This window comes from Pelecanus crispus, chromosome 2 (assembly GCF_030463565.1).
Source record: "Pelecanus crispus isolate bPelCri1 chromosome 2, bPelCri1.pri, whole genome shotgun sequence".
NCBI classification, from domain to species: domain Eukaryota; kingdom Metazoa; phylum Chordata; class Aves; order Pelecaniformes; family Pelecanidae; genus Pelecanus; species Pelecanus crispus.
In genome coordinates this window covers 146044547-146057412 of record NC_134644.1, presented here as the reverse complement: position 1 = coordinate 146057412, position 12866 = coordinate 146044547, and the positions used below count along the sequence as shown (strand labels likewise).

The 12866-nt window shown below is 36.9% G+C and overlaps 1 protein-coding gene across 1 annotated transcript in view; it reads left to right on the top strand.

The window, feature by feature from the left end:
• The window catches only part of MMP16 (matrix metallopeptidase 16), a 182384-nt gene that overhangs the window by 158811 nt on the left and 10707 nt on the right, over positions 1-12866 (top strand). The window contains exon 7 of the mRNA XM_075705269.1: positions 3749-3887. Within this exon, the coding sequence (XP_075561384.1) occupies positions 3749-3887 (139 nt within the window). The remainder of the gene's footprint in view (positions 1-3748; positions 3888-12866) is intronic.

The window sequence follows — 12866 nt, the reverse complement described above, 5'->3', positions numbered from 1 at the left end:
CATTTTGTACTTTGCAGACATCTAAACAGGAGCCAGGTTTCTAGATTTCATTTATACTCAGTGTAGAGAAGTAAACAGCCAAGTGAAGTGTACCTTAGAATGTTTCTATGGAGGACTTCTATTGTGCCAGTTTTGGTGTTTCATTTCTGAACAGATTTTTACATTATAGACATATAAATCTGGTCAAATCGATTCTACTTATGTAACTCACTGAACACTAATCTACTAGTATTATTACAGAAGTATTAGTCTCATTTCTTTGTACAATTTGGGAAGTAACAGGCTACATATTAAAAAAATAAAAGATCTTGAAGATTCATGATTTTTCATTATACCGTTTTAGATATCATTTCTATTGGAAGTATCTCTAAAATGACTATAAGATAGAGTGGGGATCTTCTATAATCAGTCTCAGATGAAAAGGCCTGTGCCAGTCCAGGATGGATATGTACACACAGTAACACCCTGCTGAATTAATTTCTTGTCAGATACCTTAAATTATTTCTTCTTGAAAGCTTATGGATACATAGTATTGACACAGTATATGACATATACATATAAAGACAAATTCCTGGGGCTATGCTGCATGAATCAAACATTCCAGCTTTGCCATAATTGTATTATTGTGAAGATTTTAATTGTGGTATAGCAGGGCAAATTATTGGTTTGCTAAGGAATTTGAGAAAAAAATAAATAAGAATAGTCTCACTATTATGCTGCAAATCGCTAATATTAAATATGGAATACACAATTTGACATACAACTCAATGCCAAATCTACAGAATATAATTTTATTGGTCTTGTTATCAAAATGAGTTAATGCAAATACATTCCACAAAGCACTAAGGCTGAAACATAACTCATTCTCAAGAAGAGGATCTTTGTTGACTTGATTTTACAAGTTCTGTTGCACTGTGAAATCTGTGTTTGTTACAGTTTCTTTCAAGAATGCATATTTAGTCTCATTACTGAGGTCATTCAACTGACACTTTGATATTATACCAGAAATCACCGTGATGGGATAGTACTAGCCAATCAGCAGTGCAGTACTGCCCAAACAAATGACTGCTTGCTACTCTTGCCACATTTATCTTTAACACTTGGAAGTTTGTGAACTATTGAATATAGCTATGAGTATTTAAAGTTTTTGGGGTTTTTTGTTTTGTTTTGTTTTGTTTTTAAAAAAAAAACCCACCAGTCAATGGAATTGATTGAACATTTAACAACGTAGTTTAGGTCTGATCAAAAGAATATTATTCCTGTCAGTAGAATTACAGAAATCATTCTCTTGTAACACAGTAAGGTAATTTGCAAGATTGGCTTTAGTGTACTAGCTGAAAGTTGAGATTCATTAACCAACCGAGAATGTTAGAAGCTTTGTCTATAGCACCGATGTCCAGACTTCCCAGAGTATGCGCGTTGTATTGGGAAACTGCTGAAAGCCTGAACATTTCATTTATGACCTTTGTTCGGTGAAGTGATTATGTGTGTACTTATGTCCTTTTGTATTCAGCTAAGTAGTCAGTCTTTCTTCATCTTTAAATATCTTGCTTATTTTGTACCCACAAATTGATCAATGTCTTTCTGAGTTGGTGGACATTTTATGAAAGTTGGATATGTTCCTTCATGCAATTAAGCATTGTTTTCTAAGATGTGCTTTTGCAACCAAATTCAGACTAATAAAGAGGGTTATGTCTATCTTGGAGTGAAGAAAGACAAGACTGGAATATTCTATTGTACTGAAGGTAGTAACAGATATCACAAAGACTGCAGTTTTAAATCACTGCAGCTTGCTGCTTGTTTGTCCTTTTTTTAAACTTAATAGCTGATCTCTGAGATACTGCCTGGCTTTTGAGGGTTTTATAGAAATCTAGGGAGGACAAAGAATTGTTTGGCCTATTGAGACTTATCATTACATCATTCCTCCCTAAGTCATTCCTAGATTGATGATGTCTAAAAAACCTGACCTGGATCTGTTTCAATGAAAAAGTACTTCCAAATGTCTGCTTTGAGGATATTCCCCCTAATTTTAATTTTTCAAAGCCCTCTTGTCTTATCTACATGCTGTAATAAAAAAAATAACAGAGGTTGACGTTATCTGTTCCAGCATTCAGAACACATGCTTCAGTTAGGCCTTCCTAAACGCTTGTATCTCTAAGGTGTATTCCCCCACTTTTGCCATTTTTCTTACTGGAATTTAGTCAATTAATCCTAAAAAAAATCCTTTGCTGATCTTCCTTAAATATTACAATATATCTTACAATAAAAGACCAATGAAAGCTGAAAATAGGAATCTAATCAGATGAGAATAGTGCAACTGTGTAACACTAGCAATGAAATAGCTAGGCATGAAAAAATATGAGGGATTTTAGTAGTATTATTTCCAGACAATTGCAACTTTTCAATATAATATTTTTCAGGTTGTGTGAGGTATTTGAACTTTTTTTAGTATTAAAGTTCTCAGAAATCTGGGCCTCAAAACAACTCTTTCAATTTTAGACTCATTTATGCACATGATTAAGATGTATTTCTGTATATATATTGAGCTGTTTTGTATTTGTATGGCTAACACTTTTTGTGGAGATTTATATGTTGAGTCATTGGAAAGATAAACAATTAAAGAGAACTGTGATCTCAGGTTTGGAAAGATGATGAATACAGTTCATCATAAACCGGCTCCTGCAAAGTATTAATCTCCTCTCTAAGCTGTGCCAGTTCCCATAAGAGCACAGATCTCTTTTGCTTAGCAAGTTGACCTATACAGAAAGAAGGCCGAACAGCCTGTTAAGCTGTGACAGATATCTGAGAGAATAGCACTTTCTTTATCTTTTAGGGGGTTTTGTTTTGTATAATATTAATACTGTAAAAATGTGCAAATGTGTGTAAAAAGTTAAATACTTGCTTAACCTCTCCTTCATCTCTAAATACTGCGTGAACTAGTACTGTGGCAGTTATAAGAGCTGAAGAGGTCCAGCAATGACATCAACGCCCACCAGATGAGTCACATACTCATTTCTTAGCTTGAACGTTCCTCATTCCTCAACAATGCAACTTCTGTATGACTCTCAGTTAAAGCAATAGCATGGCCCACAGGGAGAAGCCATTTTAAATGGCAACAAGCTAAGATAGATTTACCAGGACACTGGATTTAGCACCTATAACTGGCTGTAATATTAACTGTTCTATTTAATATTACATGGAAAGACTGCAAATCTTCACTACAGTAAAGTTATCATCAAAGTGTAGTTCTTATCGAACTGATGTAGTAATGTTACAGCTGTATCTATCAACCTTTCACTGTTAGCAGCCACTGCAAAAGAATGGCTTGCAGAATTAGTTGATCTTCAAAGCCTTCCTGTAGTCCCATTATATTAGGCTTACACATATGCATATGGTTCTGTCTAAAAGCACTTGTAGTCAGTCCACAAATTTTAAGTTGGGCCCCTTATAGGAATGATGTTGAGAAAGTTACATCATCTCACACAGCACACTGTATGTTCTGCCGAAGTCTATCTACACCTAACACACAGTTCACATAGGTCGCTTATTCCCACCTCAGGGAACAACTAGTTCTGACACTTTTATAATGTATGGATGTGACACGAATACGAACGCAAATATGGTTATGCAAACAGCGAAAGGTCATACTCTAAAAATGCTAGGATAGGCTGTTCAGTATTTTCAAGACAGCAACAGAACACATATAAATGCCTCAAAGCATAGTAAGAGACGTGTATTTGGTTTCCAGGATCAGTGGTTTTGGCGAGTCAGAAACAACAGGGTGATGGATGGATACCCCATGCAGATTACCTACTTCTGGAGGGGACTGCCTCCCAGCATTGATGCAGTTTATGAAAACAGTGAGGGGAATTTTGTCTTCTTTAAAGGTAAGAAAAGAAGAAAAGTAAGATTTTGTGTAATACTTTCGGCTGTGATGATTTCTTGGAACATACTTGCTTATTTTTACTAATGATTTGTAAATCATGTTGCAAATTGGTAGCTAAATGAAGAGTATATGATTTATGTTTTCTCATTTTGGCAACTACAGCTTTAATTTATGATTACCCTTCAGAGTATCAGATCATTTACTCTTATATATTCAGTAAAAATTTGGAAGTATAAATAAGAGACAGCAACGCAGTGATCTACTATGAAAACCTTTTTGAAAAATGTGGATTAGGAAGCAAGAATGAACACAGTTCCATATTTTTTCTTTGTGGTTGTCTCTGGTCTTCTTCCTTTTTACAAATGAAATTTGCATATATTTAAATGGCATCTGTGCTACATATAAGTCATTGTACTGCACTGTACTTATTTCATCTGAGAACTGTGATGTTAGGAGCTTCAGGTGGGAAAAATAAATATCTTTTTCATAGATGTGTATTTAGTATTTTTAGACGCACAAACTCCAGAATATATGTTGTATGCATTGAATTGTTAATAATTCTTTTCAAAGTTTCACTCCAGGCGTCAGACATACTTCAAAATTAAAATTCTTGAAGATGCATCTAATTTAGATTTAATGAGAAAATTATCCTATATGTTAAATAAATACCCATTTAGCAGTAAAAGAGTGAAAACCATGTAAAGTATGTTTTATAAGATAATAATTTGGGAGAAGAAAGAAGAAACTGAAAATATATGTGAATAATTATTCAGCTATTTAGTGTTGTGAGTGATTCACTTGTTAACTCACTATAAAAAAAGTAGAAATTTTTTTTTAAGTTGTTATATCAAAAATTAATTCATTTTTACAAGTGGAATCATTGACAGGGGGATAGAAATAATATTTCGTTCACTATGGAAACATATCAGCAATGCTAAATGGAAACTGTTTAACAACATGTGGAAACACTGCTTAAGAGTACAATGAAGAAGAAGTTTATGTTTTACTAATAGAGAATCTGTATTTTTTGTGTGAATCATAAGGAAAATTACATTCCATATAGTACATTTTCTATTTACATTACTTCAATACAGCATATGCTTTTACTTTTGTTGCCATAGAATAAAATTCATGTCATAAACTCTGAGAAGTTGATAAGATGTGGAATCATTATCAAAATACCTCCAAATCTCCATCCCTCTGCTTGATTTTGGGGTCCGTGGGACATGGGAGGATACAAATATTCTGTAGATATTCCTTTGCTCATCACTGCTGCATAGAGCAAAGGAAATACCCTGTGCATTCCATACCTCTACCTTGATAATGCTGGGATCCATTACCTAAGCTTCAGACAAAAATGATCAAGCTTAGTCTTATACCTGCTTTCTTATCCTTCCCAGTGACCTCAAATTATGTTTTATCATTATTTAACTCTGCACCCAATGCTGACTGACTCCTGTTAGGTCTTAGAGGAATAGGTTGATTCAGTAGTCTGTAGGTTATTGATAACAAGAAACAGAAGGAAGAGAGGAATTTCCCTATTTTCTACCTGGGAAATTAAATAATCAGGATTAATTAAGCAAGCAGAAGCAGCAGGATTGTGCTCTTAGAAGTCAGAATATTGTGTTCTTTTCCTTCCTCATCATTCCCAGCTTATGCTCTCTGATTTCAGACCACCTAGTTTTGTGCTTTCTAGCTGATATCACATGATAATTGGATTTTCTGTTGCAGGTATTTTTTCATCTGCTTTCTTTCCAAAGTTCCTTCCATTATTTTTCCAGTGAAATTTGTATTGTCCCTTTGTTTGCCAATGTCAAATGTCCTCATATTTCCTTGTGCAATTTTTCTGAATCTTTGCTTCTCTGCCCCTTCCTCTTCATGATTTCCAATATCTACCTGATGGGGTTTGTCTATCAGTGTAATTCAGGTTTTTCCAATGCCACAGAATAAATAGGCTCAGCTGAGTCTTTTGTATGTGTGTCCTTGAAAATTCCCGTTAACCAAGGATCTCAGCTGCCTTAGGGAACATGGTTGCAGAAGTCTATATAAATAGACTGTAGGTAGCAATCATTGTCTTGTTTCTTCCATTCCCTCACAAAATTTCTTCCTCGGAAAAGAGTGTATGTCTTCCTCCCAAAGGTGCTAGAAGTAGACAAATTGATTGTTGCTAAGATGATGAGCAAGCAGAACATGTTATCTAGGTAGTGTGTTTTACCAGTCTAAAACTGGTCAAACCAAGTGAGTTCCAGAAGGAGCTTTAAATCTCAAGTCTGGCATACAGATGTGTTCACAAAGCACATGTCTAAGCTAACATTTACGTCCATTATTCAGAGAAAAAATAGAAAAGATGGAGTGAGTGCCATCACAGAGCTTGAACTGGAATAATGTCACTATGCGTTCCTCTCAGAAAACATTTTCCAGATCACTTCATTTTAAGACTGGTCAGTTCTTCACGGCAGAAATGTGTGGTGTTTGAGTGAAGACAGCATTTACTTGCAGATTTAAGTCTCCAAAAACTTCTTCACAAGGTATCAATAACATCCAATGTCCTATAAGGTACAGAGTCTTGAATCTCTGGCGTGTGGTGGAGAAACAGGTCAGTGTGTAAATATCCTACCTTCAGAACAGCCACTGCTTCTTCTGCCAATGCTCAAAGGAAGGTTCCAGGCCCACCTTCCATCTCCATGGCTCTCTTTCACTCACTTTGGAGGCTTTTCCACTAGCGTGAAACAGGGCCTCCTGTGACTGACTAGTTTTTCACACCTGCTTTCATACTTGTGGAGCAGTATCTTTACTCTCTGAGGAAGGTGAAGAAAGGCGTAAGACAATTTACTCATCTGTGATTGCTAGTGAGTAATTGCCACCTTGCTTCTCCTTACATGCCTACATTGTCATAAGTTCAGGATAAACATTCTCTTAGTCCAGGGACATTTTTAAGATGCACTCAGGATAGACCTTATGAACCATTTTGGGTTGAAACATTCTGTTTATCTCTTTAGAAATCTCATTTATTTTCAATAATCTATGCTCTATTTGATTTGTTTCAATCCTTGCCTTTCAGGACAGCAAACATCAAATTTGAAACAGTTGATTTAAATTATAAAACAAGTTTAGATCTTTGTTACTTTTTTAATTAGCATTGGGTTTTTTTCCTCCCTTTGTGTATACAGTCGGATTAATGATATTAGTAGAATTCTTCTTTACAGCAGCAGAAATATAGATTAGTAAAGGTATAAAAGTATTTCAAAACTAACATTTTTTTTTTAAATGAAAGCTATGTTGTAAAATATGAGCCATATGCAAATGATATAAGATAGCAGCTCAGGATGGAACATTTATTTATGAACCTTTGAAACATCTTTATAGCTTGTGTTTTTGCTATGAGAAATGTAGTTATTCTTAACTTGTGCTAATAAAATCTGTCAGTATATTTATAGCTATTTGACATTACTCTCCTGAGAATACTTGAGGAGCCTGTGAGATCATGCATAATGTGTTAGATGTCTATAGAAAATTAAGCTGGATCAAGTTCAAGACTATTGGATCAAGTGTCTTCTTTGGTTTTGAAATTTCATTGGGTTTGATTATTTTTTTTTTAATTTTACCATTTTAACTTTCATTTCCTTCTTTTGTTTGTTTGGTTTTTTAATTAATATTTATTTACATAAGGAAAAACAATTGTAAAAATTCAGTAACATGCTTGTAGTTCAAAGTGATGCTTGCTCATTTTGGGTGGCTTAAGATACTTGGCCTGCTTCCTTGTGCCTCATAATGCTCATAAAGTACATAGTAATCTGGTGGATGGCTGCTTATAAAAAGCAGATGTTTACATTCTTGTTATTATTCACTGCTGTTGTACATGCTGAATGATAATAAGAAGATGGCACCAGAATGATACTTTTTTCTTTTTTTTTTTTTTTTAATGAGGAAATGTGAATAGTAAAATTTATTCTGTGTACCTGTGGGAATTTATGTGGTGCTAAAAATGAAATTGTCAAACCATCTGCACTGTTGAATGTTATGGTAAACCAAATGTAGCAATAGAAAGGCTGCTGTAAAACTCATACTACCAGTGCCACCATCATAACTTTCAGCTGCACTTATCCCACTGCTTGACGGTTTTATTTTGAAAAATAGATTTACTATAGTGTCAGTTCATGGAGCAGAGAAATGACAGAAAATGTGGGAAACAAAGAATGAGAAAAAGGAAGCATGAATAGTAATTTGGGGATACTATTAAGAAGACACTTGATCCTAGCTTGAAAGACCAAAATTATGAGCAAGGGTGACAGGAGAAAAGAACCCTGCAGAATTAGATATTAAGATTTTAACTTGTTTCAGTTGAATATAATTCCTAAAATTTTTGAGATTTTGTCTCATCACTGTAACTATTACAATGATTGTATGCTATATCCCACACAGGTCTTGCACTACACACATATCATAATTGCATATAACATGAACAAAAAACTTGGATGCTGACATCCCAGGAGCACAACTATTCAGCATTCTGATTCTACAAAGGAAGAACTACAGTTGCTAAAAACTGCACAATTGTTTGCAACAGTCAGCAGGTAGTTAAATAGTCTGAAGAATATCTGGAGTTAAATATTCAATATTTTAAGTGAAACATAGCAATACAGATACCCTTTATTCTCAGTAATTTTTTTTAGAATGTCAAAGATAGATGTTGAGAGACTTCAAATAATTGCAGTCACAGTTCATCCTTCTCAATTGTTTCCCTACAGTGATGATATTTAACAAAGCATTACTGCAAAAAGTAAGACATTTTGACTTTTTTGTCACTTGCTTCATTCTCAGCTTGTGACCTTACCATTCTGCTTGTTATTATATTAGATCTTACTTTAGGGAATAAAAGAAGAGAGATGAAACATTCTGAAGGTTGACCAGGCTTAATGAAACATGTGGTGCTTTATTCTCTGTGAGAATAACAAACCCACCAACCAGACATTAAAAAACAACTTTGTAAAATAAATACAGTGGAGATTTCTGCCAAGGGCATAGGTTAGGACTCGGAACAAGCATTAGTTATCTATAAGAAGGATCAAACTATAACTATTCTAGTTTTGTCATATATTCTTTATTTCCATTATAATCACAATTAATGAAGTGTATTGACTATGTACTAGTGGAAGAAGAATATGAGCTAAATGAAAGCATACTGAATTAAGCATTCTTTTTTAATACATATTAAGATACATAAATATAAATTAGAAATAAAAGGACCTAATTCTCATCATAGTCAGGCATCTTTTACACTGACTTTCAGCTTTAACTCCTCCTCATATTCAGTTCTGAGTTTGAAAGCTTCTTATCATTTCTGACTTTTCAGAAATCCTCTGATCAATAGCCACCCACTTTCCTCCAGCTGAGGGACAGAAGGTAAACAGAAAAAAACAAACCAAAACAAAACAATAAAGCCAACAAACCACCTAAAACCCCCTCAAACAAACAAACAAAAAAAACCAAAGTGAAAACTGTCAGCCAGATGGAACATTTGGATTTCTTATATACAGTCCTTCCCATTAACAATCAACACAGTTGTAACAGACTAAACATGTCTTCCAAAGCAAATGTTAAATACAATTCCCTCTAGTTAGAATCAATAGAAGTCTTGCCCACATATGTTAGAGCTCTCAATGCCCTACTGTCTCCATAAAACAGTTAAATTTACCTTTTCTCTATTTACTCAGAAAGAATTTACTTCTTAGTAAGAAATTATGTGAAGAAGAATTTAGTTTCTTAAGTCTTGTGTTCCCACATCTACACTTTCCTTCTACTTCAGTATATCTGAATATGCAACAAATACCTGGCTCAGAGGTGCTGTCACTTAAAATGGTGTGTGCTCAAGCCTTGTTTATTGTGGTATGACCTGATCTTGTTTAATAGCTAAATTTGACTTGTTGGGTATGGCTGATAATGAACTGTTCCTAACAATTGCTGTTACTTTTTTTTCCTTGTGAGGCACAGAGAAAGGTAATGGCATTACATACATCACAGCATATGCCTCTCAATGCTGTTCAACAGCTGTCATTTTGAATGATCTTCTGAAACAGAAATGAGCTGGCTCAGTATCATTCACTGGATGCCATCTGTTGTTCACACCATAAGTACCAACTAGTAAGGTCCAAAATGCATGACTTCTCTTATCGTTGCATTTGAAACTGCCATTACCATCTGAAGCATTCTGTGTCCAGTCATGTGAATTGGCAAAGGGATAAATCACATGGGAGAAGGGACAGTGAATGGGAGAAGGGACAGTGAATGACTGAAGATGCTCACCCCTGTCATGATCAAACCCTGTAAGTGGATTTTGCAAGGAACCTCAGTAAAGGTAAACGTCAGGTTAACACAGAATTTAATCCCAGGTCAATACAGACCTCAGCTTTCCATGACTGTTCTTCACAGATTTCTGTGTCTCTTTTATTTTCAGTACTTCAAATGCCTTTGTACACACTCATTCTTTGAACCCTTTCTTCCTTCAGCCAGCAGGGGGGAGAAGATGGATCTGTTAAGCAAAGGGTAGTGTCTGCATTTGGAAGTGGGTGACAAGCAGCTGTAAAGAAGCTGATAAAAAATTTACTCTGGAAACCCAGCATGGGAGGGACTGAAATTATATCCCCTTTCCTAATTAAAACTGTGATAAAATGAAAACATGCTTTAAATCGCTACAATACAAACAGGGATATTAAAAACCCCCTCCCTTTAAACAAACATTTAATATTACTGAGGGATAGCTAAAATATAAAACCAGCTGCAAAACCAGCTCTCCGGATTTTCCATCTTGGTGACTCTGGCATACACCTGATCCTAGATCTTTGGGGTGATACCACATTTCCTTATAAAATATTTATACAGCACAGTGTCTTAGCCTCCTAAGTCTGTGTAACAGCCTGCCTGGCCTTACAGGTAAGTACAATGGCTAATATGAAGAGCCATAATTTTCTCTCTTGGGATCTCTTTCCAAATGTGTTTGAGCAAAATATATTTTCAAACATTTTCCTTTATATTTTAAATATCATCATCATAAATAACAATGGATAGACCAAAGTGAAGTATCCACTAGGCGATTCCAACATATATGTTCATGGATCTTCTCTAGACTTTTCTGTGATGTAACTCAGAAGATCTACATTATGTCAAAGAGTATCTTCTCCTTCAGTGTTATTATTACTAAAAATAGCAATGCTTTTTGGAATCACAGATTAAGGTAGTGCTTTGAAAAGAAAATAAACACATGGTTCCTACACAATGGAGCCTATAGCCTAGCTCAGAAAAGGTGTCCCTGTGGCCTAGATGACATAACGCAAAGAGAAGACAGGCCTCAAAGCAAGCTCTTCAGATAAGTACTAAAATGCAAATTATGATCCCTTTTACCTGTTTCTAGGGGGCATATGAGGATCTTTATTCCCTTTTTTCAGCCAAACCTGTCTGTGTTTGAAAGAGAAGTCTCTACTGAAAAGACACAGGTGACAAATGTATTTTGAAAAAGAATTGGAAGAAAGCAAAAATGTACAAAGGAGAAGATAGTTGCAAGAACAAGACAAAAGGCACAGTATGTTGCGAAGACCCTAGTAAAGAGTGTGGAGGACAACACAATTATTGGGGAAAGTGTTAGACTAAAGGGTTAATATGAGATGATGAACCAGGTGAGATAACAGTGGAACTGTTCAGTGAGGAAGAGCTTGGCTAGAGCAAACTGAAGCTGGGAAACTCGAGCTATGGGCTGGTGAGGTGTGGTGGGTTGACCCTGGCTGGAAGCCAGGTGCCCACAACAGCCACTCTATCATTCCCCCTCCTCAACTAGACAGAGGAGAGAAAATATAATGAAAGGCTCATGGCTTGAGATAAGAACAGGGAGAGATCACTCACCAATTACCATTATGGGCAAAACAGACTCAACTTGGGGAAATTAGTTAATTTATTACCAGTCAAATCAGAGTAGGATAATGAGAAATAAAACCAAATCTTAAAACCAACTTCGCCCCATCCCACCCATCTTCGCAGGCTTAACTTCACTCCTCACTTTCTCTACCTCTGCACCCACAGAGGTGCAGGAGGACAGGGAATGAGAGTTGTGGTCAGTTCATCACACGTCTCTGCTGCTCCTTCCTCCTCAGGGGGAGGACTCCTCATGCTCTTCCCCTGCTCCCCTGTGGGGTCCCACCCACGGGAGACAGTCTTCCATGAACTTCTCCAACATGAGTCCTTCCCACAGGCTGCAGTTCTTCATGAACTGCTGCGGCGTGGGTCCATTTCATGGGGTGCAGTCCTTCAGAAGCAGACTGCTCCAGGGTGGGTCCCCCATAGGGTCACAAGTCCTGCCAGCAAACCTGCTCCAGCATGGGCTCCTCCCTCTCCACAGGTCCTGCCAGGAGCCTGTTCCAGCATGGGCTTCCCATGGGGTCACAGCCTCCTTTGGGCACATCCCCCTGCTCCAGCGTGGGGTCCTCCCCGGGCTGCAGGTGAATATCTGCTCCACCATGGACCTCCATGGGCTGCAGGGGCACAGCTGCCTCACCATGTTCTTCATCGTGGTCTGCAGGGGAATCTCTGCTCTGGTGCCTGGAGCACCTCCTCCCCCTCCTTCTTCACTGACCTTGGTGTCTGCAGCATAATTCCTCTCACATATTCTCACTCCTCTCTCTGGCTGCAATTGCTGCTGTGCAGCAACATTTTCCCCTTCTTAAATACGTTATCCCAGAGGCGCTACCACCATTGCTGATGGGCTCGGCCTTGGCCAGCAGCAGGTCCATCTTGGAGCCAGCTGGCATTGGCTCTATTGGCCATAGGGGAAGCTTTTAGGAGCATCTCACAGAAGTCACTCCTATAGCCCCCCGGCTACCAAAACCTTGGCAGGCAAACCCAATACATGAGGTAAGCTGTCCAGTTACAAGAGAGAACACAGGAAGCATCCTCTCCAAAGACAGTTATGGGGTGGGGCTACACTACAAAACAC